Source organism: Meleagris gallopavo, chromosome 13 (assembly GCF_905368555.1).
Source record: "Meleagris gallopavo chromosome 13, MGAL_WU_HG_1.1, whole genome shotgun sequence".
Taxonomy (NCBI): domain Eukaryota; kingdom Metazoa; phylum Chordata; class Aves; order Galliformes; family Phasianidae; genus Meleagris; species Meleagris gallopavo.
This window is the reverse complement of record NC_139416.1, coordinates 10,860,112-10,887,280: the sequence shown is the minus strand read 5'-3', so window position 1 is coordinate 10,887,280 and position 27,169 is coordinate 10,860,112. Positions and strand designations below refer to the sequence as shown.

General features: G+C 43.0%; 4 protein-coding genes across 6 annotated transcripts in view; 3 read left to right on the top strand and 1 right to left on the bottom strand.

Annotated features, from left to right (window-relative positions):
* BEAN1 (brain expressed associated with NEDD4 1) overlaps positions 1-4,894 on the top strand; it is a 40,617-nt gene extending 35,723 nt beyond the window's left edge. Inside the window, exon 6 of the mRNA XM_085234788.1 lies at positions 1,917-4,894. Coding sequence (XP_085090914.1) covers positions 1,917-2,268 — 352 coding nt within the window. The 3' untranslated portion in view covers positions 2,269-4,894. The remainder of the gene's footprint in view (positions 1-1,916) is intronic.
* A 1,418-nt stretch (positions 4,895-6,312) lies between these two features.
* LOC104913003 (uncharacterized) lies at positions 6,313-10,152 on the top strand. 2 transcript variants are annotated; one of them, XM_031555386.2, is made up of 2 exons: positions 6,313-6,744; positions 7,698-10,152. In XM_031555386.2, exons 1-2 carry the CDS (start codon positions 6,439-6,441, stop codon positions 9,162-9,164), a joined length of 1,773 nt encoding a protein of 590 aa, XP_031411246.2. In that variant the 5' UTR covers positions 6,313-6,438; the 3' UTR covers positions 9,165-10,152. The 2 variants fall into 2 exon arrangements, with proteins under 2 accessions (XP_031411246.2, XP_085090906.1); XM_085234780.1 differs by having other exon boundaries at positions 6,316-6,471.
* A 1,819-nt stretch (positions 10,153-11,971) lies between these two features.
* Positions 11,972-24,350, bottom strand: TK2 (thymidine kinase 2). Its single transcript, XM_085234783.1, has 10 exons — positions 24,206-24,350; positions 23,993-24,030; positions 23,733-23,807; positions 22,543-22,596; positions 20,807-20,896; positions 19,609-19,682; positions 16,613-16,701; positions 16,187-16,266; positions 15,606-15,686; positions 11,972-15,223 (listed from the first exon to the last, which is right to left on the bottom strand). The coding sequence occupies exons 1-10, from the start codon at positions 24,348-24,350 to the stop codon at positions 15,125-15,127; spliced, it is 825 nt and encodes a 274-aa protein (XP_085090909.1). The 3' UTR covers positions 11,972-15,124.
* A 76-nt stretch (positions 24,351-24,426) lies between these two features.
* LOC104913004 (chemokine like factor) lies at positions 24,427-27,094 on the top strand. Of its 2 annotated transcripts, none has more exons than XR_014886066.1 (4): positions 24,427-24,559; positions 24,636-24,874; positions 25,198-25,293; positions 26,746-26,878. XR_014886066.1 is itself a non-coding variant. In XM_085234787.1 (4 exons), exons 1-4 carry the CDS (start codon positions 24,497-24,499, stop codon positions 26,848-26,850), a joined length of 423 nt encoding a protein of 140 aa, XP_085090913.1. In that variant the 5' UTR covers positions 24,427-24,496; the 3' UTR covers positions 26,851-27,094. The 2 variants fall into 2 exon arrangements, 1 of the variants encoding a protein (XP_085090913.1); XM_085234787.1 differs by having other exon boundaries at positions 24,636-24,794; positions 26,746-27,094.
* The last annotated feature ends 75 nt before the right edge of the window (positions 27,095-27,169 follow it).

The window sequence follows — 27,169 nt, the reverse complement described above, 5'->3', positions numbered from 1 at the left end:
CACGTGCTGTATAAAAACAACTCAATCTCCTATCTGCTGAGGTTTGTGCCTGAAGCACCTAGCTGCCTTACTTAAGACCTTCAGAGCATATAGCCATGGTTTTAAATTCTTTCTGATGGAGAAATCAGGATATTCTAATCTAAATTTAAAACCACTGACCTGATGAATATAAAGTAAGATAAAGAAGGATAAAAATAAAACCACCTCTGGATATTTGAGTCATTTGTTCTACGAACATCTCTATGATATTTGAGTTGTTTGTTAACCTTGTGCTAAGATACCATTTCCTTACTGAAAAATTTCTCTCCCCCCAAAACTACTTTTATCACCCACCCACGGAACAATAGCATCAAAGCCAACAGCAGCCTCTGAAGGAAAGGTTTGCGTGCAGCAGGAGCCAGTACACTTCTAAGGCAGGGCCTCAGTGGCTGATTTCAATAGGTTTGAGCTCTCTGTAACTGATATGAGCTGCCCTGCTGCAAGTCACTTATAATCTACAAGCAGGGTTTATTAACTTGGGTTTAGCCTGGCAGCAACGCAATTACAGGGGCAGAGTGACTGCCTGCAGTCTACTGGGAGGACATGTGCTAAATATCCTATGTTTCAGGAAATATCTGAGATCCTAATAGCTTTGCAGTTACTGCAGTTGAGGAAATGGGTTCTTAATTTGTCTGGCTCCAGCAGAATTGTTTTTCAGGTCAGCTGACTGGAGAAGAGTTGGAAGTTTTTGGTGGTAGAGGAGGTTTCTGACTTTTTTTTTTCCTCTTTTTTTTTTTTTTTTTTTTTAAACAGGAACCATTCTTCCTTCCCTCAATCTAATTAAAAATGATCCTGGAATGATTAAACAAAGCAGTCATTAATCAAGCAAGTCCAATGCTTAAGAACACGATGCTATGCCACTTCCTCAGATTTGCCTGCATAGCCAGTGAGCTCAGAACCTTCTTTCAAACCACTACACCTGGGCTGGTTTGATAGCAGAAGTAGAGTCAGCTGTTTTCTGGGCAAATGGGTGATGCCAGGGCAGCCAGGTGGGAGACCACCCAGGTAAGGGGTCAGAAGCACTGCTCAGCAGAGCCCAGCTCAGCACCAGGCTGGCAGCCCAGCAGGCTGATCTGCCTATTTGTCTTCACAGCAGGGCAGCAAGGCCTGAGTGCAGGTGGAGCAAAGAGGCAGCAATCTGCCTTGGCTCTAGCTTAATGGCACAAAGCCTGGACAGACCTGAGCTGGCTCTGCATGGAAATCCCACAGACCAGTCTTTCTTGCATTACTCCAATTTAGGAGGAGCACAGCGGGGACTCTGCTGAGTGTCAGAATGGCCAGCATGAGTCTGTCAAAATTATTCATCACGGCTCTGCACCTCCATAAGGAATCCTACTGTCCTGCAAGTACAGATCTGCAATCCAGACAGCCCACCTGTGGATTCAGACTGAGCACAGACAGAAGGATGTCCTAAAGACCTGTGAGTCAGGAAGGCAGGATTTGGTACACTACTCCATCTAAAGCTCTCTGTACCTTCATTTCGTAAAAATGGCAACAATGCTTTTTCCCCACCCTTTCATAAGTTTGCCCATTACAAAGAGCTGAGACGAGGGCTGAACCCTGCTGTGGGCCCAGCAGTGCAACATCAGACACGGGTACAACCAAAATGCAGAGCCAGGCACAGTGCTGCAGCCACAGCTGTGATTCATACAGGGTCTGAGCTTCCCTAAGACCTCAGGGATTATCCTCAGGTGCCTGGAGATGTGCTTTTAAGTGTTAAGCTCTCGAGTGCCTTGCGTGGCAGGGTAAGCAAGGATGTGGGCTGAGGAACTGCTAGATGATCCTTTTCTTCTCACTTTACTGCCCCTGTTATGCTGACAATAATGTACTGTGGCATTTTTCACAGAAATCTAATGAAAAATTTGTTTTTATTTCAGCTATGATGAATGCGTGGGGCCAGGAGCAACGCAAATATATATTCCCACAGATGATCCCCCCCCCTATTCCCTTACGGACCCCTGTCAAAGCAATGAAATATCTATAAACATCAGCCTGGAGGAGGAGGAAGAAGCGGCAGAGACTGCAGGGCAGGCAGCACACCACGCCACCAGGATGCAGGGCTGGCAGCAGCCCATCCCATCCATCTCTCTGTCGTCGCTCCCCACAGAGGCTGCTCCCCGGTACGAAGCTGTGGTGTGTGAGCACAACATCCCCATCCCGCTGGTGCCAGTGGAAGTACTGAAGAACTCTCCCTCTGACTATCAGACCATTCTGAGCCAAATCCTGTGAATAAAAGGGGCTTTCTTCTTCCATCTTTCTGAAGAACTCAGACTGAGAAAAAGAACACATTTAAATGGAAGAATAAAACCTCTTAAAGTTTTACCTATTTTATATCTTTACTAAGGGATGTAATGGGATTGTTTTTTATTTTTTACAGTGAATTTTGAAAGTTTACCTGAACTTCCCTCTTTGTGCTTCAAAGCGTTCCGTGGCGTCACGTAGCACAGAACAGCAGCACTGAGGAGCAGTGCGATGGCCTTCCTGAAGCATCTCAGATCTCACTGGCATTGCCACTCAGTGTGTATTTATATATATGTTACCTAGTCAAGCTTACTCCTCGATTTGATGATAATTTGCATGCTTTAGAGCAGAAGGAAGGAGAAGAGCATTTCTTGTCTTTGTAGGTGTCAGCGTACACTTTATCCAGTGTCTTGGCAACAAAGCATTTTTTAAAAATTCTTTTTCTAAATATGCATTCCCACAGACAGAAACACAGTCTGAAAAACATGATTATCAGCACCCTACAGAAGCCAAATAAAAAAGAGAAATCTTTTGATACCCGTGCTTGTCCCTCAGATACCCCAGCCAGTTCCAAAACCTGCTGTAAATCTCTCACAAAGTCAGGCACAAGCAGCAGAAGGGTAGCAGTAGCTGACCCAACACCAGCTGCTATGCCAAGGGCACTGCGCCAGCTGTGTGAGGGCCCAGGGCTGCACACCCCTCACCTGGCACACCTGGTACCTGGAACCCCATCCAGCATGCCTACACTGTCAGGCACTTCAGTTACAAGCCTGCAGGATTAAGAAAGGACCTCCAGTAACTGAAGAGCAGCGAGGTAAATAGTAGATGCTGGTTTGGTATGCACAGTAACAGAGAACCTCAAGGTGTACAGAAACCCCTCATATTAGACACGACCCTCCTCACTGACGTTTTGCTATCCAAAAGGTGGGGTTGAGCGCTCACAGAAGCAGCAGGAGGAAGCCACAGAAATGAGTTTCATGTTGCATGTTACATACAGTCTCCACTTAAGGACCTCAATCAAGGTTTCATCAGCACAGTTTTCGAGGTGCATCTGCATTAAACCTCTTAGAGATGTTCTCACTGAAAAAATGTATAATTTTTACACTGATAAAATGGACCTCAGGTTATTACCCCCGCTAAGGGTAAGTAAAAGGAGTATAAGAAAACACATAACTGTATTTAACAGCAAGCATCTCTCAAAATACTAAAATTACATTTCAATTTTCTGTAAATAGTAAATAATTTCCAACAGTAATCATTACTCAACGCTCCAAAGATCAATGCAAATATAATTAATATATAGTTGGGAAATAATCATTTGGTCCTTACTGCTCTGTAAATCATACCATTACTGAGTCATAAGCACATGATGGAATCAGATCAGTATGCATTTTTTTCTAAGCAGATAACAGTAAATATGTATTCTGCTAAAAAAAAAATATATATATATATATATATATAGCAGATCTCCAAAGTTCTCAATGTGTTATACCCAAAACAACAAAAACTCACAATTTTGCATTACAAAATAAGCTGGTGGGCACTGCAGAATTTCAACTACATTCAGTACTTGTATCTTTAATGGACAGAGCTATTCTTCTGTATGAAGTACCAGTGGAGACAGTTCTGTGGCACACAAAGTATCCCGCAATAAGACAGAACTCTGCACTACCAATCAGGGCCAGAAGAGGAAGCCAACACACAAGTTCAGCAGCCAGCCTTATCGGCAGGAAGATAAGAAGTGAAGGGAAGCACAGAGGTTTACACAGAACAGGGCATGTAACGGGGACAGACCAGAACTGTGAGCTGATGCTGGGGGCTGGAAAGGGAATCTAGCAAGTATCAGAAGGTAAATGGGATTTTGGTTTTCGAATGTGTGTCTTTCCTACGTGTACAGCAAAGCTGGGGGCTCTGCTGAAGACAAGCCATTCACAAGTGTCTGCTCTGTCATACAAATGCATCCAGTTTCTGTGTACTGTGGGCAGTGCTTCTGTCTGGCTGTTAACCTGACATGGATTTCAGTCCCTGCCATTACCTTTATATCAGGGGAAAATAATAATTTAATTTTACAGAATAAATGTATTTATTCTGAGGAAAACGGGAGATTTATATTTCGCCTCACGACAGAACTGCTGTACTGAAATTACAGTAGAACAGATCAAAGTTCTTCCCCATTTGAGGACAGGCACAGCAGCACTGAGAGCTGCGTGCTCCTGCACTGTGCTGCACCGCGGGGCGGTCGCCTGTCACACAGCACAGAGCGCACAGCGGGGCTCAACCACCCAACAACCAACCAAAGCACTCCGTATTTCGGATCCCTGATAGATCCCAGCAAAACGGGCAGAGCACCTCCAGAGTACAAGTCCCATTAAACTCAGAAGAAATTCACAGCCGCTTATCAGATGTTAAACTCTGGTATCGTTGTAACAGCAATCCTAAAGCCAAGCTGAAAGTAGGCCTCGTGTTTATTACATGATTAACAGGAAAGCACAGACTGCTTGGAGACACTGTTTCTTACCTACAAGACAACAATGCTGTAGTCATCTCTTCTGCTTTGATTTTTGGTATATGGATCTTTGCATACAACTTTTATTAAAGAACATGCACATACTCAGTGCAGCTTCCGTGCTTTTATTGTGCCAGTATCGCCCTCCAGTGAAGCATTACAAACCACCACAAACACATGCAGAGGTACCTCAGACTAAGGTCAGGAGGGGAGGGAGAAGCAGGTCCGCAATAGGCCGATGTTTCCTCCCTGTTTCAAATAGATAACTCTCAAGCACAGCGAGATGAGTAACGTTGTATTTCCTGAGCACAGACCACATCCAACTCCAACCGCTCCTCAAACGGGCTGACAACAAATCCCACCTGGGGAAACAGACTCCACGTAGAATTACAACCACAGACTCTTTAAGTTACCGTACAACAGCGTTCATCCCTTCTCCTCCGCTCACAGCAGTGCATGTTTCAACACCGGCTTCTCAACTCACAACTGAGAGGTAAATTGCACACAGCTCCATATGCACGAGCATTCTCACTTCCACCAAAGCAAGAAAAGCCAAGAAGCAAAACTGCAGAGACACAAACAAAGTTTTAAGGAACCCAGAGGTACGCACAGCAGCCCATTTGGGCTTTGGGTCCTTGACCCTCCTCATTTTTCTCCTATCAATATTGTTCCAAAACATTCCTCTGCCAAAACCAGCCCAACTGCAATGGAGGGAAAAACAAACAAACATAAAGCAGCCTGCCCCGTATTGAAAAGTGAAATACTCGGGAAAAAGACAGAAAGACAGAAAAAACAGCAACGAAACAAAATGCTCGTATTGTTCTGCTAAAAAAAAAAAAAAAAAAAAAAAGTAACAAAACGCAGCCATTTTTCTACACGAAGAGCACCGCAGAGGCTGAAGCATCCAGTGCCGCTGCAGGAGCGGACCTGCTGCGAGCCGATCTCGGGCCACGCGCCGTAAAGCCCCGCACGAAGCGAGAGGCGCGGCGCCGCGGGGCGGCTCGGGGAAAGCCGCTCTGTTTGTAACACCGCGCGGCCACCGCCTGTGAGACGGGAAGGGCTTCGGCCAGCGAGCCTGAGACGTGCGCCGGGCACAGAGCCGGACTTCCCAGCGGGGAATCCACATCAAGACCTATCGTGCACGGCGTGCAGTCCGTACCGAGAGCCCTGCAGCACCACGAAAGCACGCTGCGCTTGGGGTGAAACCGCTCTGCAACAAAGCCGAGCTCGGGGGAAGCCCACACCGCACCCATCTATGGAGTCGCACAGCGCAAAAGGCAGAGCCCGAAAACCGAGACCGGCAATGCCACTTGCACAAGAGCCGCCCGAGCTCGGCAGAACGCGAATCGAAGCCGCCTTACCTGGGCTCGGAGACCGCTGCGCCGCCGCCCTCACACGACGACGCGAGCACGCTGCCGCCTGGCGACGCTCATCCCTCACGCGACGCCGCCGCGCTTCCCGCGCTCGGTTAACCCCGCCCTCGCGCCGCCGCTCGCGGGGCGGCCAGCCCCGCAGCGCATGCCGACTGCCGCCAGGGGGCGCCCTCCGCCGCCTTTCGCTTTCGGTTCGCGGCCTCCCGCCCCGCGGACGGACGGACGGGCCGGGCCGGGTCTCCAGCGGGCGGGGCGGCGGGAGGGCGGCCCCGTGCCGCCATGGAGGAGCCGGCGGCCGAGGAGGAGGAGCAGGTGCTGCGGGACTACCTGGCCTACTACGCGGCCCGGGGGGCGGAGGGGCGGCTGGCGGCGTGCGACGAGGCCGCCCTGAAGGCGAGGGCGAGGCGGCTGCCAGAGCGGCGGGGCGCGCTGGACGTGCGCGGCGTGGCCGAGCGGTGCCGCAGGGCCCGCGGGCGGCGGGGCGGCAGCGTGCTGCGGGACCTGCTGAAGGCGCTGGAGGTCCTGGAGCTGCTGTGCGTCAACTTGCTGCTGTCCCCATGGAGGAAGGAGATCAGGTCGCTGAAGGTAGGCGGCGCGGCCTGCCGCAGGCCTTTCCCCGGCAGCGCGGGGCAGCGGCGGGGCGTTTCGGCTTAGCGTCGATCCTGCGGAACGGCTCTGAGCCCGGGCATCACCCGTGACACCACGGCCCGGAGCTCGGCCCTGGGAAGCTGGCGGCATTGTGTCCGAAGACAGAAGCCGCGCGGGACGCTCGGTCTGACGGCCCCGCGCTGCTGCCGGGGTTGGCCGAGCTTACAGGGCAGCATCTCAGCACGAGGGTTATGGCAAAAGCAAAAAGCACTTCGATTTTCCAAACTAGGCCTCGTGCCTTCGGTAGCTCCAAAACAGCACGTTAAACTTTTCTCTTTTTTTCCCACTCTATTAGGCAGCAGCACTTTAGACGAGTCATGCTGGGAGGGCAGCTCGTGCGACAGGAGCACGTTTTGGCACTGTTATTTCCCCCGAATAGCCACAGCGCAGAAGGGTGCTTTCAAAGTGACCCAGTTCCAGGAAAGCAAAGTTAGAGCAGCACTCTGAATCACTGAGAAAGAAAACGATACACTGCTGTCACCCATTAGGACATATGAGTAATAGCAAGTGCATCTCTTTAAGAGAAGTTAAACCTCAGTGATTGAAAAGGTCTTCTTGTTCTTCAGTGGAATGCAGGACTCACATCCGAATGTCTCTAGTTTGATTAAAGTGATTCTCCTTCTCTCTCCTTTTCTGCATATTGATGGCTGATACCTTACCAGTTTTAAAATGGCGTAACATTGCCGTGCTACGGCAAGTGCTTGAGATGCTGGCAAAATAATGCTGTTAGAAAAGCCTCACTCAAATTCACAACTCAAACTTCCAACAAAATAGTTTTTAAAAAGATTGAAGTAATTTTTGAAGTAGTTTTGTTCTTATGGAGTCTTTCACGCTTCCCCCATCCCCACCCCCACCGTTCATCTGTTTTTCACTGTTCCATTCTGTTGCAGACATTCACCGGTAATTTTGTCTACTATGTTCAATCTGTGCTCCCAGATGACATAGTAAAAACAGTTCTGGAGAAAATAGGTTACATTGCAACAACAGCAACAGAGTTTTCACTTGTCAGAAAGAGAAACAATGAGGAAACAAAACAGACTGCCTTTGAAATATTCCTGGCAAGAATTGAGTGTGAAACCATCCTCGAAATGACAAATGAAGAAAAACACGGCAATTTGGAGACTTTGCAGAAGAGATCACAAATGCACTGGCATCACAAAAATAAGGACAGAGAGGATCAGACGCCCCAGAAAGAAGACTGTGAAAATCTAGAAAATAAAGAAAATAGTGAAACGTCTTTGTGCCTTGCTACTCAACAGAAGTCTTCAGCTAGTAGCAATGCGTCCTTTGAAACCACTCGGGATCTGAAGACTCCTCACTTAGCAGTAGCTCAAGCCACTAACAGGCTTCAGGAACACCAAAAGCAAGTCATTAACACAGTACACTTTCCCGGCAAATGCTCAGACAGCGAAGACTTCTTGATCAAATATAGTGACATTGTCATAAGACAAACACCTATTTTCAGTGAGAATCTTTCTCCAGAAGCTTTTGAAAAAAAGCCAAGAGCCAGTCTAAGCGAGGAATGTGTTTTGGCAGCCACTGCCCAGTCAACTGCAAATGAGCTCTGGTCGGTGCCACTCTCGCCAGGAGCAAGCGGTCCACCAGCCTTTGCAATATTTGCTGACAGCACCTGTGGTAGTAAAAGCTCTTCAGAGTATGAAGCTGAACAAGTCGCTGAAGAGTCAATTGAAGCAAAAATTAATGATGCCATAAACTGCGTAGACCCAGACCCTGCAGACAAACCAAATGAGCTGAAGTCTCTGCCATACACAGATGTCACATCTGTCCAAAATTGCCCCATCCCTAGGGAAGAGGAAGTCTGTGATCTGTCTCTAACCTTCACAAAACTACAAGTCAAGGACACTCAGGAAGATCTGATGTATCCTATAGAGGAAACTGGGCACCCTGAGTCACTATCATACGCAAGTGACAGGAATGTAAGAGAACTGAATCATTCAAAAATGAAATCCACATACTCAATTAATGCTGAAATGCAGAACAGAGCAGCTGCATTTATTGAGCCAGCTCCAGATCTGTGCTGTACTACTGGGAGCGTGGAGGATCCCACTGGTGGCTCTGATGGCAAGGGACTATTAACGGGTACTCCGAATGCACGCAGGGCTTCCGAGTGCTTCAGGCACATCAGAGAGCCTCCTAATCCCACCTACATTCCACCACGAAGTATTGATGTTCGGTCTCCAAGCAGAAGAAGCACCAGTACCCAGGGCAGAAGGAACCTTCTGCAGCCCGACAGTGAATCCAGCGAAGTAAAACCAGAGAACTATAATTTAAAAGTAAATGAAATCCAGGAGCCTTATGTTATTATTGACAAAACGGACCAAGGAATGTTGTGCTAGCACACTTTATTCTAGCAGTGCTTTATTTGTAATTTGCCTGGGGTTTCCCTGCCCTAGTTGTGGCCTTGATCATCTTTTCAAAGGAGATAATTAGCTTTGACAAAGCTAATCATAAATAAACAAAAACACCACTACTTTTGGACAGTAAACATTGAAGTAATTGAGCAAATTCTTAAATAACTCTTTCCTCATGAAATCACTCCATTTAATTCATTAACCAGATTCCATCTGGTTCTGATTAATGCTTGAGGCCTATTTTTAGAACATGGCATGCTGTACAATGACAGGAACAGGTAAATATTTCTAAACTGGAAGGCTCTATGGTGTTACAAATGCTGTGCTGGAGTGTACTTCTGTTAGCTCGTGGCATTCCTGTGAAGCTGTATTCTGAGCTAATCTTTCTTCTATTTTCAGTTTAAAGATAAGCTTAGAAAATTAGCATTCTCTAAATCAGTATACATTGTCTATACCTGACTTTCATCCTCCTGAAACGTGTAGAAGAGCGAGTGGATTATACTAGAAAAGCCTCAGGAGCTAAAATGCTTTCTGAATAACTAATAGCTGGAGTTCTGTGATCACCTGATTCCAGAACAGTAGGAGGAATGCAGCTTTGACTGAACAAACACCAAATGACAAGACTTCAGCTTTGGGTGGTGTTAATGGGTGGATGAAAAAAGTATTACAAATATGCATACAGAGACAAATATTTCTGCACTGGGTCTGGCTGGGATGAACTTTTTTTTTTTTTTTAACAGAAGTTATGTGGTGGTGTGTTTAGGACTAGTTGCTAAAACTCTTGATAATGCACTTGCATTCTGGCTGTTGCGGAACAGTGCTTGCACAGCATCAATGCCTTCTCTTCCTCACTCTGGCCTCCACTCCAGTGGTGGTGGGCAGAAACCTGGCAGCTGAAACAGCTGACTGGATTTAGCCAAAGATATTCATATCATATAAGGTCATGCTCAGCAATAAAACTGGGGTAGCAGAAGTTTTTGGTTTGTGGTTTCTTTTTCGTCCACCTTTGCAACACTTGTTCTTTTCTTCCTCTCCTCCTTCTCTCACTAATTAAATCTCTATCTCAAACCAAATTCTTGCTTTTGCTCTTCTGTTTCTCCTGTTGTGCAGGAGGTTGAGCAAACCAGCTGTGCAGGTGCTTAGCTGCTCACTAAGTGAACTCACCACAACCTCCTTATTCTTCTTTCAAGTATTTATCTGTTCTTCCTAACCATTTTAGTTTAAGACATATTTTCCCCCCGTGGGGTAATTTAAATTGTGTTTTAAGTAGTATGTTGTGTCAAATATAAAAACTGAAAAATCCTCTTCTCATCACATATAAAAATGCCTCATAAGTATTTAGCTGACCACCAGTACTATATAGATTCATGTACCTAACATGCCATTTTTACCTTTGCTATAGCCACAAGAGTATTTAACAGCAAGTTATACATCAAAAAAACAATGCTAAAGTTGGTTTCCCAAGAAATTAAGGACTACCATTTGAAATACCTCATATAAAAAGCCAAGCTGCACAGAACATACGGAACATAAAACAACTATGTTCTGAGACTCTACTTTTTGTTAATGCTTTTGTACCTGGATTGAGGCAGAACCTGTGTGGTAGATTGGCCAGGACTGCTAAGTATGCATTCAGCCTGCATTTGGAGGGAGAGCTGCTGTCACCTTAAAACAGTCACAGATATTTTCAACCAATTTTCTTTCTGCTGCAAAGACACCTTTTCTTCCTGTATGAACAGTAGGCTTCTGAGGTCCTGTACTAGAAGGTACTTCCACTTGCAAATTTCTGTTGTCTCTAGAGACAACAGTTTTACAGTTAGATACCTGTGAAGAGACTGGATTAGAAAACCAGCTGAAAGAAAAGACAAGTCATATTTAACATGACTTTGCCATCAGCCCTCTGTACAACTGCTTCCACATGGGCAAGGTACCACGAATAGGGTTTAAAATCCTTGTAAATACAATTAGATCTGAGACAGAAAGGAGAATATAAATCCTGACAGTGCCCTCCTGTCCCTGTTGCTATTGACCAGTACGCCTCTCCTTGGCTAATTAACTTAAAGAGCACCAACCACTTAAGCAGCACTGTTAGCCTGCAAGAGAGCTGCCTGGGCCTCAGAGGAGGGTGATTTGTGTTTGTGAAATGTGTGCCTATCCCCTCGTGAGCTGTCAACTTTAATTGTGCTACAGCTGGTGTTGATTGTCAATGAATTGAATGGGGATTTACTGTTTTTATGTCTTTCCATCATAGAGACACAAGGCCAGCTCTGTTCCCAAATCTATATGCTACGCACAACCACTCTGAATGGCTCAGCTCTCCCAAGCTTCAGATTAGAGAAATTCTCTTTTGATCAGTGCAGAAACAGAGCTTAGGCAGCAGACCCAGAAGCTGGCTGATATTATTCAACTGCACCACCTCTCCCTGACAGGTCTACTTAAATAGTCATTTTCCCTCCCCTTAACATTTCTATCACACATACAAACTTGTTCTGTCCAGAGCTAAGGTGCTTAACAAACACAGTTTGGCTTTAGAGTCAACTTTTTGTGGGTTTTTTGTTTGTAAAGCTAATAATGTAAGCTAACTTTCAGCATGAAAACAGAGAGCATGCAGGCACTGAATGAACAAAGATTTACAATTTGCTTCAAATTATAAATGAAGATCTTAAAATACAACTTGTCCACTAAACAAAAGCATTCCTAAGAGAGCTTGAGAAGGGCTTGCAAAGATAAATGTCTCTACTATCCTGAGTGGTCTCCAAACAAGCAAAAGAAAACAAAACCAAAACTCACAATTTCTAAAACATCACATTTATTTATTTAACTTTACTTGTATCTCAACACTGGGAGAGTGATAACCTGTAATCCACCGTCACCACTAAAAGCTCCATCCAGTGAAAGTTAATTGGCACTGTTCTCTTAAGTGAGACAGTTGATAAATCCTAAAGGTTTCCTTTTCACAGCATTAAACATTACAACTCCCTTCAGTAAGGACAGGAATGGAACAGAATACAGCAGCATGAGCAAAGCAGCCTCCTTATAGTAGAAGTCCTAGCAGCTTAGTATTTATCGTGGGGAGATGTGAGGGAGAAATAAATCTAATCAGAGGGATCACCTCAAAGCCCCCTGACATAAGAATAAATAAAATCAAGTAGTGTGGTACACAAGTGAAAACCAGAGCTCCTGTGTTGTGTCACTCTTGCCTGACCTTTTGTATGCATTCAGAGATCACTCTTACAGTAATATGTTTGCACAACAGTTAACCCTTACAATAATTTTTTGTGTTATTTTAGGATAAGCCAGTTTCTCTTACAAAACAAACAACAAAAAACAGATAAATGGCATCTGGACATGACAGAAGATTACATTTCTCTTATGTAGGAATTAAGCTACTAGTTTTTTGTTCTGAGACTAAACTTTTTAAAAACTTGCAACTGTTAGCCCCCTCAAATGCTGCAATTTACCAAATGCTGGGGGAAAAAAAAAAAAGTAAAAAACCATAATCCTCACCTGACTTTAACCTGCTTTAGAAATGCACAGTAATTACTTCAACCTCCATACTCTACAGGAAGGACTAGATACTCCAGTTCCTCAGACAGGACAGTAACTTGCTACGAGAGTCATTATTTGCAAGAGCACAGAGAGCTTCAGGTCTGAACATTTTAATTGCAACTGATGGCAGAATACCCAGACTCTGCAGGAGGAAGAGCACTGAAAAAGAGATGTTGGATTAGTTCCTGGTGTTGGCAGTAGTTCTGCATGCTAATTACACCAGTGAACATAATTATCATCTTCTTAGGCTTAGGCTTCTTAGGACCTACAGTTTTGGAGATTCACCTCCAAAATGCTTAATCAAATAAGATATAAACATCCTCCCCGTGCCAGAAGAGAGCGCACAGAAGGCCAGATGAAGAAAATGCAAATGTTTAACATTTTAATTTTTGCTAGTCTGTCTCTTCAAGTCACTTTATGTGCTGCTCCCAGATGTTACTGACTCTAGGACACCTCAATCAGAATGAAGTAAATACTGAAGTCTGGAGAAGATATCCATCCAGACTAGGTATGCATTACAGAAGAGAGATAATCAGTTCTCACCCAGCTTGCAGCTTAGATGTGGAACTCATTGTGACAGGATGTTATGTCTAAATGCTCAGAAAGTGACAAACTTCCAGAAGAAAGCTCTGTCATGGGCTGTTAAACACGAAGAGAAACCTATGGCTCAGGAAAACAGAAAAAAACTGGAAGAACTTAAAATGGCAAAGAATCACTTCTTGTTAAATGGTTTACACACCATTCCAAGCTCCCAAGGCAAGGGGAAACAGTACCACAAAGAACAACTGATTCACCACATTCATTTTTGTGAGGTACTACATTACTTCATTACTTGCATTTTCTGTACAACAGAATTAAGTGCCTCTTCTCTAGACTGCCAGGCTAGCATGCAGAATACATACCATTGGCTTCTACAACTCATAATCAGATTGCAATTAACAACAATCTGCAGATGGCTGAAACTTACAGAGCTATTTCTGGAGAGCTTTTTTATTCTCTAAGAGGCAAAAAGAACTTTGAAAGTTTATCAGAATGTCTCCAGAATGACCACTATTCCTGTACAAATAAGCTTCTATAAGATAATTATTTAATACATAAAACCTTACTTTTAAGCTAAAATTCTAAAGCTTTAGAACAGAACAGGTTTACAAGCTTCAGCATACTGATGTAGTACTCACTTGGAAATGCTCCATGCACTGATCATTCCTAAGCTGCGCTGGTTTAAAAAATAAATAAATAAAAATCCCACTAGAAGAAATGAACTCCATCTCTTGACTTGGAAAAAAGCTGCAGTCATTTCAGCTACAGCTATCTTCAGGTATATACAGCTACCATAAAGCCACAAAATAAAAGAAGTGAAGTGTTCACATTTAAGTAACACATGAAAAAGCCAAGTAACTGAAAATTATGGTTGATAAGTTACAGATGTTTAGGCAGTAAGCAATGGAAGACAACAATCAAGGGGGTAAAGCAGAAATAAAAAGCACATCAACACGTAAGCAAATAACCACAAAAATTGAACACCCATTACATTTCTCTATTTCCCAAGTCACATTAAAGTGATCAAGGTGTATACTCAAAGAACCATTCGCATATTTCTTTATAATAAATAATAAAACAGATCAACCCAGATATTTTTAAGAATCCACAGCAGTTAAGAAATCAATTATTTTTAGTATTTATACCACCATTTGAAAGGAAATGCAGAGTACCAAATGCACTGTACTTTCCACTAGTCCTCAACTCAGCTACGAGTTTCACCAAAACTAGAGAAATCTAGAGAAATAAGCCCCTTTAAAAACCTGGCCTAGAAAAACCCTCAGAACCACTGTGCAATCAGTTACAAAGACTATTTAACTATTTGTTCACTACTGAATTCTGTGGGACTATGCATAGTTACCTTCAGAACTACAGCTATATTGTGATGTCATGTAAAGTAGTAGAAACTGAGCTCAGTGAAATGCATCAGTGGAGGCAGGATTACAGAAAGAACCCCTACACACTCTATTTTGACATAACCAGAGCAGTTTAACAAAGCTATTGAACACAATGCACAACAGAACATCCCACCCCGTGCACGGAACTACTCCTTTACATTACAGAAACAGAACTGTCATGGAGGAAAAGAAAAATGTTATTTCATAGGAAACAGCAGTGAAATGGGAATGAGAGAAAGACACATTTTAACAGAACAGAACTGATGTAGTAAAGTGAATGGAGAACCTAAAAACTTGGAATGGAATTGGGTCATATTCTGTTTATGACTTGCTCCTGAACATTTTGGAGTGAGAAATTCACAACATCCTACAAGGTGTAGTTCTACAGCAGAAACCATTAAATTCAAAAGTATTACAAATATTCAGAATTATTAAAAAAAAATACAACCTAACAGACTTCTATAAATGCTGTTGCATATTACATGGGCTTAGTATTTGGTCCCGGTTTTCTTCATACTTTTCTATCATTTTCTGCATGTCGTGGTCAGCTCCAATAACCTTCAAAACAAAAGCATTAACATTACAAATAATTAAATCATAATATATATTTGCTTCTGAGCAAAACAGACCTATCACTGAAGCCAAACTGAAATACTCCTAAATAAAACTGTCCAATTAGTTCTGTGTTTGGAATTTGGCACTCACAATTTGGAAAGCTGTGTGTCTGATCCTGCTACACAACACAAATGAACACCCCACAAATTCCACCTCGGAGTTAAATACCAGACTTCCACTATACACTGTGGACAGCTACAAATGTTGTTTTCTCAGGTTATTAATAAAGCAGCTTTATTTACTTTCACCACTAATTAACATTCTTAGTATTGAAAGAATACAATGCCGCACATGCTTATCTGGTTATAACTAAAATTATACTCACAAGCACTGGGCAGGAAACTTTAAATAACGTATGTTTAATGAGCCACTCTTCATAGAGCTGATGAATAGCTTCTAAATATTCCTAAAAAAGAGGTGTTCAATTACACACTACTCCACCACCACAGTCAGCTGCAGTACACAGATTACTAAAACAATACTTGGGAAAGTCGGCATGCATGACAGATCATTTTTATACAGTAAAACAAAATTACATGGTGAGGTATTGGAACAGGCTGCCCAGGGAGGTGGTGCAGCCATCATCCCTGGAGGTTTTCAGAAAAAGGGCAGATGTCACACTGAGTGACAGGGACTAAAGCAGTCACAGGCATGGGCTGATGGTTGGACTAAATGATCTGAGAAGTCTTTCCAACTTCAATGATTCTGCAGTTCTAAATGCTGAAATATTAATTTGCGATGGAAACTACAATAGAGTACCTCAGGTTGGAAAGAGCCGCAGTGATCACCAAGTCCAAATCCTCCAGTAGATTTTTGAAATACACTCAGGATGTGATTTTAGTATTTAGATTGGCATTACTATGTTTTATGCTTACTGTTACCACACAGACTGAAGGAACTCTTTACCAGAGGAATGATTTTCTCTTCTTCTCTGCATCTTCTCTTTAATCTCTCATAACAAACTTTAGGAGATGTCTGCAGGTAAACTGAAAAAATAAAATTAAATTGAATTAAATTAATTACTTTTTAAAAAAAAAAAAAAAAAAGCTACGTAGCTATATATAAGGATAAGTTTTAAAAGCAAAGAGGAAACTTCACAAACTATGGAAGAAAAGGATCCTAATTAAGGTACCACCACTGAACCTCCCCATTTGGTGTTACTGCTAATCAGTCCACAGAGTATCAATGCATTCATGCTGTCTGTTGCTAAGCATCACAGCCACCATCGTAATGAATAATGTGATTATTCACAGCCAAAGAAAAAAAGTTTTTCTCATCACAATAAAGAACCCACCCACAAATGTGCCCTTCCAGTTCCCATCCAAATTTTACCAATCAAATCAACTGAAACATCGGTGTTGTTCTGGATCCAGTCAAACCATTCAGACAGGACAACATAATCCACCTCTGGCATCTTCCCACTGAACAAACATAAAGGTCACCATTCATTAAACAAACACACAAAGATCAGTTCTAAACTACTCATATGCACTGCTTTTATTTCTTTTAAACCTGACTAGAACTAGTCTGTGTTTATTCCAGCACATGGGAAATGAAGATACAACCAACATTAGAAATACTATAAAGCATTGTTTACACAAAAGTTCATTTTTTTTCTTATCTAAGCATGCCTACTAGCATGAAGTTCCTATCGTTAACAGTTAAAAAAAATATTTCCTACTACAGTTAAGAAATAGTTACTTGGTGACTAAGAAAAAACATTGCACTGATACGTGTGCTATGTAACAAATGAGTGCCAAGTGTATTTATTGCTCAAGTTCTTTATGTCAGAATCATTTCAAATGCATCTGAACTGCATGACACCAGAAAGGCTTGACTGAGTAAGCAGCACTGACAATTCATTACAGAAACCAAAGTAAAGAGCAGTGAAAAAAATAACAACAATGGAAATACATAAAATTCCTTATAAAGAATCACATATTATATTTTTACTGGTATTAGAGTCTTTACATATTGCCATATTCCTAAATACTCAAGTAGTATTAATTTCATATTATTTTGTCTTCAAAATAAATTACAGTAAGCCACACTCCACACTCTTCCTTAAGTGTCTCTGTAACAGAAATTGAGGGGAAGAAAAAGATCACATTGAGAGAATCCTGATCTCCTCAGCTGAATGATTAAGACCAATTGCAATATTTTAAATGGTGCTGAAGATTCCACAGATTTCTTAGCCATTTCTCTCAGCAACCTCCCTTCTTTAATTACCATGCAGCTGAATATCCTCCTTTCCAAAGCACCCAAGAAACTGGTTAACACAGTTCTTCTGATGTATCAACAAGTGTACAATTCTGGATAACAGGGATCTAAATAAACTAAATTCCAACTCTGCAACTTTTCTCTGAAAAACAGGAAGCTCAAAAGGAATTAGAAATAAGAGAAAGCTCCACTATTCCTACCCTAAAGGATACACCCTCAATGCTCCATTAATCTCCCCTGCAGACAACACAGCTTTGCCTTCTCTGTCTCAGTCCCCTGGATAATCATGACCAATCCTGGTCAATAAAGACACAAGTTTTGCTGTATCTCTGAAAAGTTTGCTGACATTTCACTCCTACCAAGTAAAAGTTCTATTGCAAAATAAAACAAATGGAAATAGCTATACACCAAAAATACTCAGAAACTCATAAGGGACAAACTGAATTGTTCGGGCTTCCCCTGTAAAATATCATATATACTCACATGCATGCATTCAAAATTCTTCTACAGTTTTACACCTAACATGAGCGTGGCTTTCAGTGCTAACCTCAGACCTGCAATCACAAGAACTCGGACACTCGTGTGTCTGTGCATGCCAGAGAAGCTCTCAGCAATTGCTCACAATTTAAGCCTTTCATCACCACCGTAAATCTTACTCTATTTCTCTCTCTGGGAAAAAGCCTGCAAAGCCAAAACACAAATCCTGAGTGACACTGGATCAAAGAAGAGCTGGGATCCCTGACATTCCACTACTCTCCATCCCTTACTTAAGCTAAACATTCACCTACAGGACTTGTATAGACTTGCATTGATAGCAAGGGATTCTTCTTGTTTTATGTATAATCCTTTTACACACACTTGTATTTTGGTTTGCTATTCGTACCACTGGCTGACTTCTCATCAGCTTTAACACAACAAAGCAAGTGCTTTCCTCCAACACTGAAGAACACTAACACCATTAAACTTCTTCAATGCCCTTCAAATTTTTGTAGTGAAATTAATACACAGAGCTGGCACATGCATACTTAGCCTCTCAGTTTCTTTTGGGACAAAAGCTACAGTCTACAGTGAAAAAAACATCACTAATTATAAACAAGAAAGACATTCCATTTACATTTCCACTGCACACAGACAGGGTAAATAATGTCTCTTCCTATTCCTGTGTGCCTCACATCCAACTGTCCCTCAGTAACTTTCAAACCAGTTCTGTAGCTGACCAGAAGGCTATGAAGCACAGATGCCATCTTGTGGCATGCAGCTCTTCTCACTGAAGACAAGGCTAAGAACTGGTTTTGTCCCTCAAGACCACTGAAAAAGCCATTAGAACAGTATTACATATTTTGAATACAAGGTTGGTATTATAAAAAAAAAAAAATACCAGTTCTGATTACTGCACTATTTTATTTTGTATGGGCTTGGTGAGACTCAGTCATACGTGCTTTTTTCTATCTGAGGCCACAGAATTATTCTCCAGAACAAAATAACCTCAGTTAGACTCGACTGCCCAAGCACACTGCAGGGCTGGGAGGTGGGGCCCAGTTCAGAAATTGCCATTTACAGATCAACAGTTCTCACTCTTTACTCAGAAATGAGACCAAAGAGTTTTCAGTCTGTGTTGATCCTATGAATCCCAACTCTAAGCCATAGCATGTGAGGGCTGGAAGGCTTGTTGCTCGAGTTCCTGCTTGCAAAGCACAATAGTCCTGGATGTAGGTTTGATAATACCATCTAGTTCTCTCTTTCCTACAGTATTTTTCTTTATAACCCCACTTTTTTTCATCTATTCAGTATGTTTGCTTTGATTTATTCAGCTGGAGAGCAGATAAATGCAATAAATGGTTTTATAGAATGTTTTAGTGTTTAAACTCATCAGCATTTCTGAAGAATGCTCATATCTGGCCCACATCCTATGGGCTTCATTCTACCAGTGGACAGCATGCCCTCTACAAAGCACTGCCACTCCAGCAAAGAGCTGACTAAAAGCACAGACTCCTCAGATGCAAACTACCAAAGAACTCAGATGCAAACTACCACAGAAATCATTGGTTATTTCTTTTTTTTTTGAGCAATTAAGCAAAGAAAATAAAGTAGAAAACAAAATACCATACCTTCTATACAAATTTTCTACAAAAATGTATTTTGCACTGTGAATTGATCTCTCCATCATTCTTACTGGGGAAATCTGCAAAATAAAACTCAACAGTCACCAATCAGTTTACATTTTTTCAGCATCTGTGTCTCTTAAAGCTCACCATGTCTGTACATTATGAAATACATAACATTATCATTTCTTCTAAATGTTGATATAAAAAAATCATTGGGGAAGGTGAACACAAAAACACATTATTAACACACATGAGTTAATAATCTCATGTGTGGTCACTACTTTATTAAACATCTCTGTAGCCGAATTGTTACACATACGTAAGTTTTGAGGTAACCACAGCAGCACTCAATTCAGAAGATGAAGTTAACTGGGGCACAAAATAAGCAGCAATCAACTTAGGATTTACAAAGCAGCAGGAGCTGCTGCTACCTGAAGTTGCCATCTTCAGGTCTATTACCATGTCAATGGTGCAGACCTCACAGCAGAAAAATTATAGCAAGAAAACAGGACTTTAAATCTGCCCTAAGGTTTATTCATCTCCACAGAAGTCAAAGAAATATCCTGATTCTAACTCAAAAAACATGAACAATCATTAGGGTCTGAGTGTGCTCCTTAAGATCATATCCTACAATCAGGGAATGGAAAATACAGCACAGAATCTATCAAAAGGTGTTCAAAGGGAAGGGAAATGAACAAATCTTGATCAGAAGAACAAACGTGTGAATTAAGACAGAGAAAGAAAAAGATACAAGGAAAAAAAAAAAAAAAAAAAAGAGTGTAAACCACCTGAAATGAAGCAATAGAGAATTTAAGTGGAAGCATTTCGGAGAAATACAAGAAGCAATAGCTATATCTGTGCTAAACTGTGTGGAATATCTTCAAAATTAACTAATGCATGCCAAAGGTTTGTGTGACGAAGATGCTGCTGCAAATCTAACCCTTAAGGGTGCTGCAAAAGAAGCAATGCTACTTTTGTGAAGGCAAGGTTTTGAGGTAGTAAAAAGCAGATGTTTCACTCTCTGGAGCCACGATCTGAGTGTATCAACAGTACCTATGCACCATAAATGTATACTCACTGCAGGAACAAAGTAAGAATGCACAGAGAACTCTAATTTTTGGATGCAAGATAAAATTCTTACTCACAACCACATCTTATCAACAGTAACATTTTAAGTTAAAAGAGAAATGTACATATTTACCATTGGTTTGGTATGCTGCTCCAACATGGTAAGCTGTATGTAAGTCTGTAAGGTTATCCCCCATCTCGAAGCATCCTGGTACATTAAACCCTAGGGTTTGGGATGGAAGCAAGACAAGGTTTTGTGGCTTTTGTTTTGTTCTGTGGTTTGCTTTTTTCTAAGGTTGAGCAGAAAAAAAAAAAAAGAAAAAAAAAAGGAAGCTGTGTACTTCATAAACTTTATCAGAATTGCTAGAAAATACCAGAAAGCAGCTGTCAGTATATTTTGCATTAAGCAGTCATTAGCACTCCACAATGCACAGCTAAGAACCACAGTCGTGGCCCTCATGACATTGGGCAGGTGGAACAGCCACTGAAGCCAACGGGAATTTGTTTCTCTGCATTTGGAACAGCCAGGACCAAGGCACAGTTCATTTAAAACAGTTCAAATATGTTTACTGATTAAAAATCACATCTGCTGATATCTTTCTGTGCAGTGACAGACTCAGTACCCAGTACCAGAAATGCTGATATGGCTCCAGTAAGCACAGTCTGGGCCCCAGAAAAGGTCTTTTAACACAGACCATTACGACTGCTTCTCCCCAGGAGACCCTCAAAGCATTTCTCAATTGCTTTCTACAACTTCTCAGAGTCTCCTCATTGATTCAACTCCTCCAGTATTGACAAGCATAAGTCTGTCCTACAGTGCAGGTATAATTCTGACCTCCTTTTCCCCCTGTCCACAATCAAATCAAAAAACTAATCTGAAGACAGACTGCCTGATTAGACATGACACAGCCCAGCACACTTCCCCTTTTCCCAATAACAAAGAAAAAGAAAGCATCAGCAACTCCTAGAAGGGAAAGCTGACTTTTCTACAGGACCTATGCTAGCAGTAACGTCATCCAGTACGTGTTCAGGTACATGTGGGTTGGGCTGTATCTACAGTGCTGTGTATGACAGCAAATTCCATGCGAGTTTGAGTACAGATACACATCTCAGCTAACAACATGATTTCGACAATCGAGGTGATCACCCAAGCAGGGAAGACTGACATCACAAACCATTCAAACTATTCAAGCAAAGCAGTTACCCGCAGATATGGTCAGAGCACTCAGATTTATCATCTCACAGCACAGATGTGACAGTGACCAACCTGCAAAGAATGGCTACAAAAAGTAGCAACTACCCAAAAGACAAAAGATTTCAGTGACCAGAACTGAACCTTCCTTATCTTTAGCAGATGAACGATATAAGTGGATACACCTCTCATTATCTGAGATATCCTAATAGGAAAGACATTCTTCTCTCCTTTGAAATAGCTATCAGTTGACTTCAAAACAACAGCCACAATCAGGGCTTAGCTTTCTGTGAATCCTTTAGCAAATGACCCTGCATAATCCAGTACTAGGTCTGCACCACCTCCTACAATCCTTTTGTACAGCCAGGCCATGCTGCCTTAGCAGAGTTCCAGTGTTTGGAAAGCAGGCAGGCACACTGCCCCTCAGCACTGAGCCACGTGAAGATCAATCAGCAATCTTGCTGAAACCAAATTTTATTTAAAAATGTGTCCATTATATGCATGTCTTTACCACGGTAAAAAAAAATAAAATTATTCTGCATCACAAAGCATTATTTCTTGCAGTATGAGATCATGTCCACACCCTTCTTAACAGTTTTAGTGACTCATAAGAAGTCCTCCTTAATGTATTTCTAAATGAACAGATTGTAATTGTTGAACTTGTTTCTGTTGCTTACCAGGATATTATGACCACGAACATTCCTCCATTTACTCACTGGTTCTGTCAAGACCTTATTAAAAAAAATACTCTGTGTTAGACATACCTTAGATTTGAAATACTGGGCCTTACTACACAGCAACAACTATTCATAAATAGTTGTTTAGTGAGAATATTCAGGACATGTACTGAAAAGCTCATCCCCCTTTAATTAACAGTAAGGAGCCCTGAAATACAAAATGTAATGACAAACCGTTAAAAAATAGAATCATTTCCATACTATTACTTTCTCATCATCTAAACAAGACTGGATTGATTACATAATCCTGTATTTAATTTCACTTTTCAAGCCATTTATCAATATGATGTAGGAAGACTGGCTAGCTGAAGATCTTCATTTCAACATCCAGCTCATTTATTCATGAAATCATTTCATGCAGGATAACTTTTATTGGCTAAGGAACAGACAGTCAGAATGCCATTGGATTGCTTTTGTTTTATTTTCACGATCTAAAAATCAATCCCAACAATTCATGTTTAAAATCAATCAGAAAAGCTTCTATCTAGCACAAAAGCCCCATCTGGTTTGGTGAGGGTCTAAAACTCCAGCAGCACCATCCCATCAGGTCAGTTAACTGGGCTTTTAAAATAAAGTTGCATTAAATGCAAATCATCATTTGCTATCCTTTGGGTTAATAATTATTTATTCCAAAAGGATCATTAGCAAATAACATCTGCAAACCCAGCATTTCTACATGAAGTTGTAAGATCTTTTATCAAATTTGTTCCCAGGTCTGTTAGAAGAATTATTAACATCTGAAGCACACAACAGCAACTGTTCACTGAGGCTCAATCCCTGTGTTGTTTAAAACACATCAATCCTGCCCTACCCCTAATCTTGTTTTAAGGAATATGAAATCGAATACCATACTGGTCTAAGCAATTATTAGGAACAATGACATAGTTGGATATTTTTAATCTATTTGCAGATTTTATTGATATTTTAGTATCAAGTACAACATTACATACGGTCCACAAATCTCTTCCAGTTTGCCTATTAATAACCAGGGGAGGCAGCGCACAGCTAAGCACGTGCAGCAGCAGTACCAGCACTGGCACACAGCCTGCTGTCCCGGCTCAGTACCTGAGGAAGGACAACTGCTCTAAGCAGCCACTGCACGATGTAAATAAAGAACAGAAACCCAGTACCTCGATGCTGGTAGTCTGTGCAAAATAATCCAGGCACGTTGTCTTTCCGCTTGCAATATTCCCCTCGATGCATATCTGACAAAGGAAGAAACAACACAGCTTTTAAAAACCGTGCTACTGCAAAGAAGTGAGCAGCGCATGCAGACGCGGCAGGCAGGCGGGGACATCGCTGACACCGTTCCGCAACGGCCACCGGCAGCGCCTGTGAGAGCCCAGCTGGGCGCCTCACACACGCTTCAGAACGAGACGCAAATACTTACAACGGTCTTTTTATCATCTTCTTTTATCAGATGCTTATCTAAAATGGGGGGGAAAAGAAAAAGCGGGAGTTACAACCAGGAAAGAGATCTTCGTACCGTATCTATTCCGTACCTCTTAACGCGAACTCCTCCACACCCCCAGGCACCGCTTCAGCGCAGCGCGAGGCAGGGCAGGCCGGGGCAGGCTAGGCCCGGCTCCACTCGCACACTTACAGCCGCCGTTCCCGCCCGGCCCAGGTCGGCCCCGCAGCGCCAGGCCGCCTGCCGAGCAGTTCCCCGCCGCCGCGCCGCTCCTGAGGCTGCGCCGGGCACCGCGCAGCGCCGCGGGCCGCGCCCAGGCCGCGCCCAGCCGCCACATCGCCCATCCCCGCCGCCGCCGCTGCTCTTGGCCCACGGCCGCCTCCCGCTTCCGGGCTCCAGCGCGCCGTTTCCGGTCGCGGGGCTGGGCGGGGCGGTCGGGACACCGCCCGCCGGCCGAGGCGCGCTAACGGCCGCGGCGGTGCCATGGTGGCGGTGGACGCGGCGTTCCCGCGCTCCGCGCGCGGCGCCCTGAAGCTCGCCCGCCTGGTAGGCGCGGCCCCGCCCGCCCCGCGCCCTCTTCTGCGGCCCGGCAGGGGGCTAGCGGTCCCTTGTGCTCTTGCAGGTGGTGGCGGTCGTAGCCTTCATCTGTTTCGTTGCCTCCCGCTCCCACGAAGCCTACACGGCACTGGCGGTGATGGAAGCTCTCGTCACGCTGCTGTTCTTCCTGCTGTACCTGCTGAAGCTGGACGTGAAGCTCACCTGGCTCTTCTGGCCTCTGGCCGTGAGTGGGGCGCGGCGGGGCGGGGCGGGGCGGCTGCTCTTCTGCCTGGGGGAGCGGACGGGCGGGCGCTTCGCTCCGATGTTAGTGAGGTCTCCTCTTACCTTTTACCTCTCTTCTTTTTCATATTAACGTACCTGCTGTTTTAGTCCATGTCATATAGCCGATTTCTGTAAATTCGACTAAAAAAAAAAAAAAAAGCGAATGGAGGTGCGATGAGGAAGTTCAGTCGCACTTTCAGCACGGAACCGCCGGGTGGCACCGCTGCTCTTACGAGGTTCTCGCAGTTCAATGCTGTTGTCGCAGCAGAACGGCGGTTTCCTGCCGTCCCGCAGTGGCAGCTGCTCGCGTTCTCCCCAGCTGTGCACCCCGCAGTGAGCATTTTGCCCCTGCTCCCTTTTTCCAGGATATTTTCAACTCGGTGGTTGCAGCTCTGTTCCTGCTGATTGTGAGCTTGTTTGCAGTGATCATCAAAACCAACCACGGGACGCTGGCCGGAGGAGTAAGTAGGAACGTGTTAATTTGATTCTTAAAGCAGATATGACAGATATAATTTGGTTACATTTTTTTAAGAATGTGAAAATAATTCTGTTATGGAAGAAAACACCAAGAAGTCACCAACAAACCTGATGCACATTTAGTTTACCTCATTTACAAAACCTTCTGAGTAACCTCCGCAGCTTGAAATTCTGGGTGGGAGAAAATAACATTCTTTAAGAACTGTCCTGCTTAGTTACAGGATGTAAGAGGAAACGCTGCTCTCTTACTGACATTATGGAAGCTCTTCAACAGATATGTGCTGGTATTTCCTTTGTGAAGCATGTGTTATTTTCTTTGACAGACTGAGAAAATGGTCTTTGCACACTATGAAGATTTTCATATGCTTGTGATCAAACCAGTTCACTAGCTTAAGCAATTGGTATTACTTAAAAGAAAAGCTAATGTGACTAGCACACACAAAGGAGAAAACTCAGTTTAGAAAGTTTTGAAACTTCAGTTTCCTGAAATACAAACAAAGCTAAAATGTGATGAGGGACCAAAAAAATAAAGAAGACAAACCACCCAGAGAACTTGCCCCATGAGGTTTTCAAATCAGCTTGAGAGTCAGCTGCACAGCTGGTATTTTAGTTGGTACCGCAAGCAAGCAAGAAGGGTACTGTGTGGTGAAGTGACTGCTGGGAAATCACTTCTCAGGTGTGAGATCAATAGCAGTTAAAGCTGAAAGCAGGAGGCAAGTAGAAAGCTTGGAGAACAGGTTTGGGCAGAACGTATGGCATCTCCAGTGTTGAAAGAAAGACAGTTGCCCTTAGGCTTGTGTTCCTAGGGCACATCTGACCTGATATCCGCAGTCCACAAAAGGCTTGCCTTGGCCCTACTATTGCTGATCAGATATTACAGTTTTAAGACATGCTTGAATAAAAAAAACCATGTGTGAGATCACACTGAGAGGCAAGAGCTGGGGAAGTCACCTGTGCAGTCGTTGAGCTGGTGTTGTTCCCAGCTGCCTGCCTGAAGTTGTGTTTTTAAATACTTATGTACATTTTCTTCAAACTCAAATATGTTTTCAGTTCAAAGCTTCTGAGAAGAAGCTTCTGTTGTTTTCCTTCTAGGCTTGTTTCTGCAAATGCTGACTTTACTTTGGGCCAAAAGTAAGTAAGGCAGTAGTTACAGAGACAGCAGGGTTTTCATTTTGTATAAAAGTGCTGCCTTGCATAATGTAGGTTTGGCTTCACTTTCAAGAAGGAACCTCCTTTTCAGCTCCTCAGACAAACATCAGGCAAAGCCAGGCCATGGACTTCTCTCTGACAGTTTGATGGGATTTAAATATGGATGTTATTTATCAGCCCTCTGGGATCACACATCTAAGCCAGAGCCAGCTCAGGGAGATGTAATTGCTGCTGGTCACTGCAGTACAAGGTAGAGGAAACTAACAGCATGACTGTTACTTTTGCAGGTGCTTGGTCTTGTGTTGCTTGTTCTCTGTGTTGTTGATGCCGTTGTTCTTTTCATGAAGATTAGCATCAGTAGACCAAGGGAAAGGAATACTCCTGCAAAATAGGATTTCCATTGTAGCGAAAGGAGAGTTCCTTGATTGATTTACTGCTCACTTGTTAAAGAATACAAATTTTCATATGTTCACCTTTCAGCTCCTGTGTGTTTTTCAAATATAATTCCTAAGCATTCTCACATTTATAGATGCAGTTTCACTGTTACAATCTCACCATTTTAAACTTCAGAAAATTGTCCCGTGTGTCAGAAAACTGATTTCACAATTGTCTTTAATAAAGAAGTCCATTATTTAACGTTCTTGGTGTACTTGAAGTGAAAATGACTCGCGTGTTAGCACTTAGTCACCCGCGCTGCGTTCCTGCCAGCCC

Coding starts and splice junctions, on each gene's coding strand:
- LOC104913003 (XM_031555386.2), top strand. CDS start 6,439: ATGGAGGAGCCGGCGGCCGAGGAGGAGGAGCAGGTGCTGCGGGACTAC. Junction 6,745..7,697: donor AGGAGATCAGGTCGCTGAAG/GTAGGCGGCGCG, acceptor ATTCTGTTGCAG/ACATTCACCGGTAATTTTGT.
- TK2 (XM_085234783.1), bottom strand. CDS start 24,350: ATGTGGCGGCTGGGCGCGGCCTGGGCGCGGCCCGCGGCGCTGCGCGGT. Junction 20,897..22,542: donor TTCGTGGTCATAATATCCTG/GTAAGCAACAGA, acceptor CCCAAACCCTAG/GGTTTAATGTACCAGGATGC. Junction 19,683..20,806: donor AGCAGCATACCAAACCAATG/GTAAATATGTAC, acceptor TTTATTTTGCAG/ATTTCCCCAGTAAGAATGAT.
- LOC104913004 (XM_085234787.1), top strand. CDS start 24,497: ATGGTGGCGGTGGACGCGGCGTTCCCGCGCTCCGCGCGCGGCGCCCTG. Junction 24,560..24,635: donor CCCTGAAGCTCGCCCGCCTG/GTAGGCGCGGCC, acceptor GTGCTCTTGCAG/GTGGTGGCGGTCGTAGCCTT. Junction 25,294..26,745: donor ACGGGACGCTGGCCGGAGGA/GTAAGTAGGAAC, acceptor TTACTTTTGCAG/GTGCTTGGTCTTGTGTTGCT.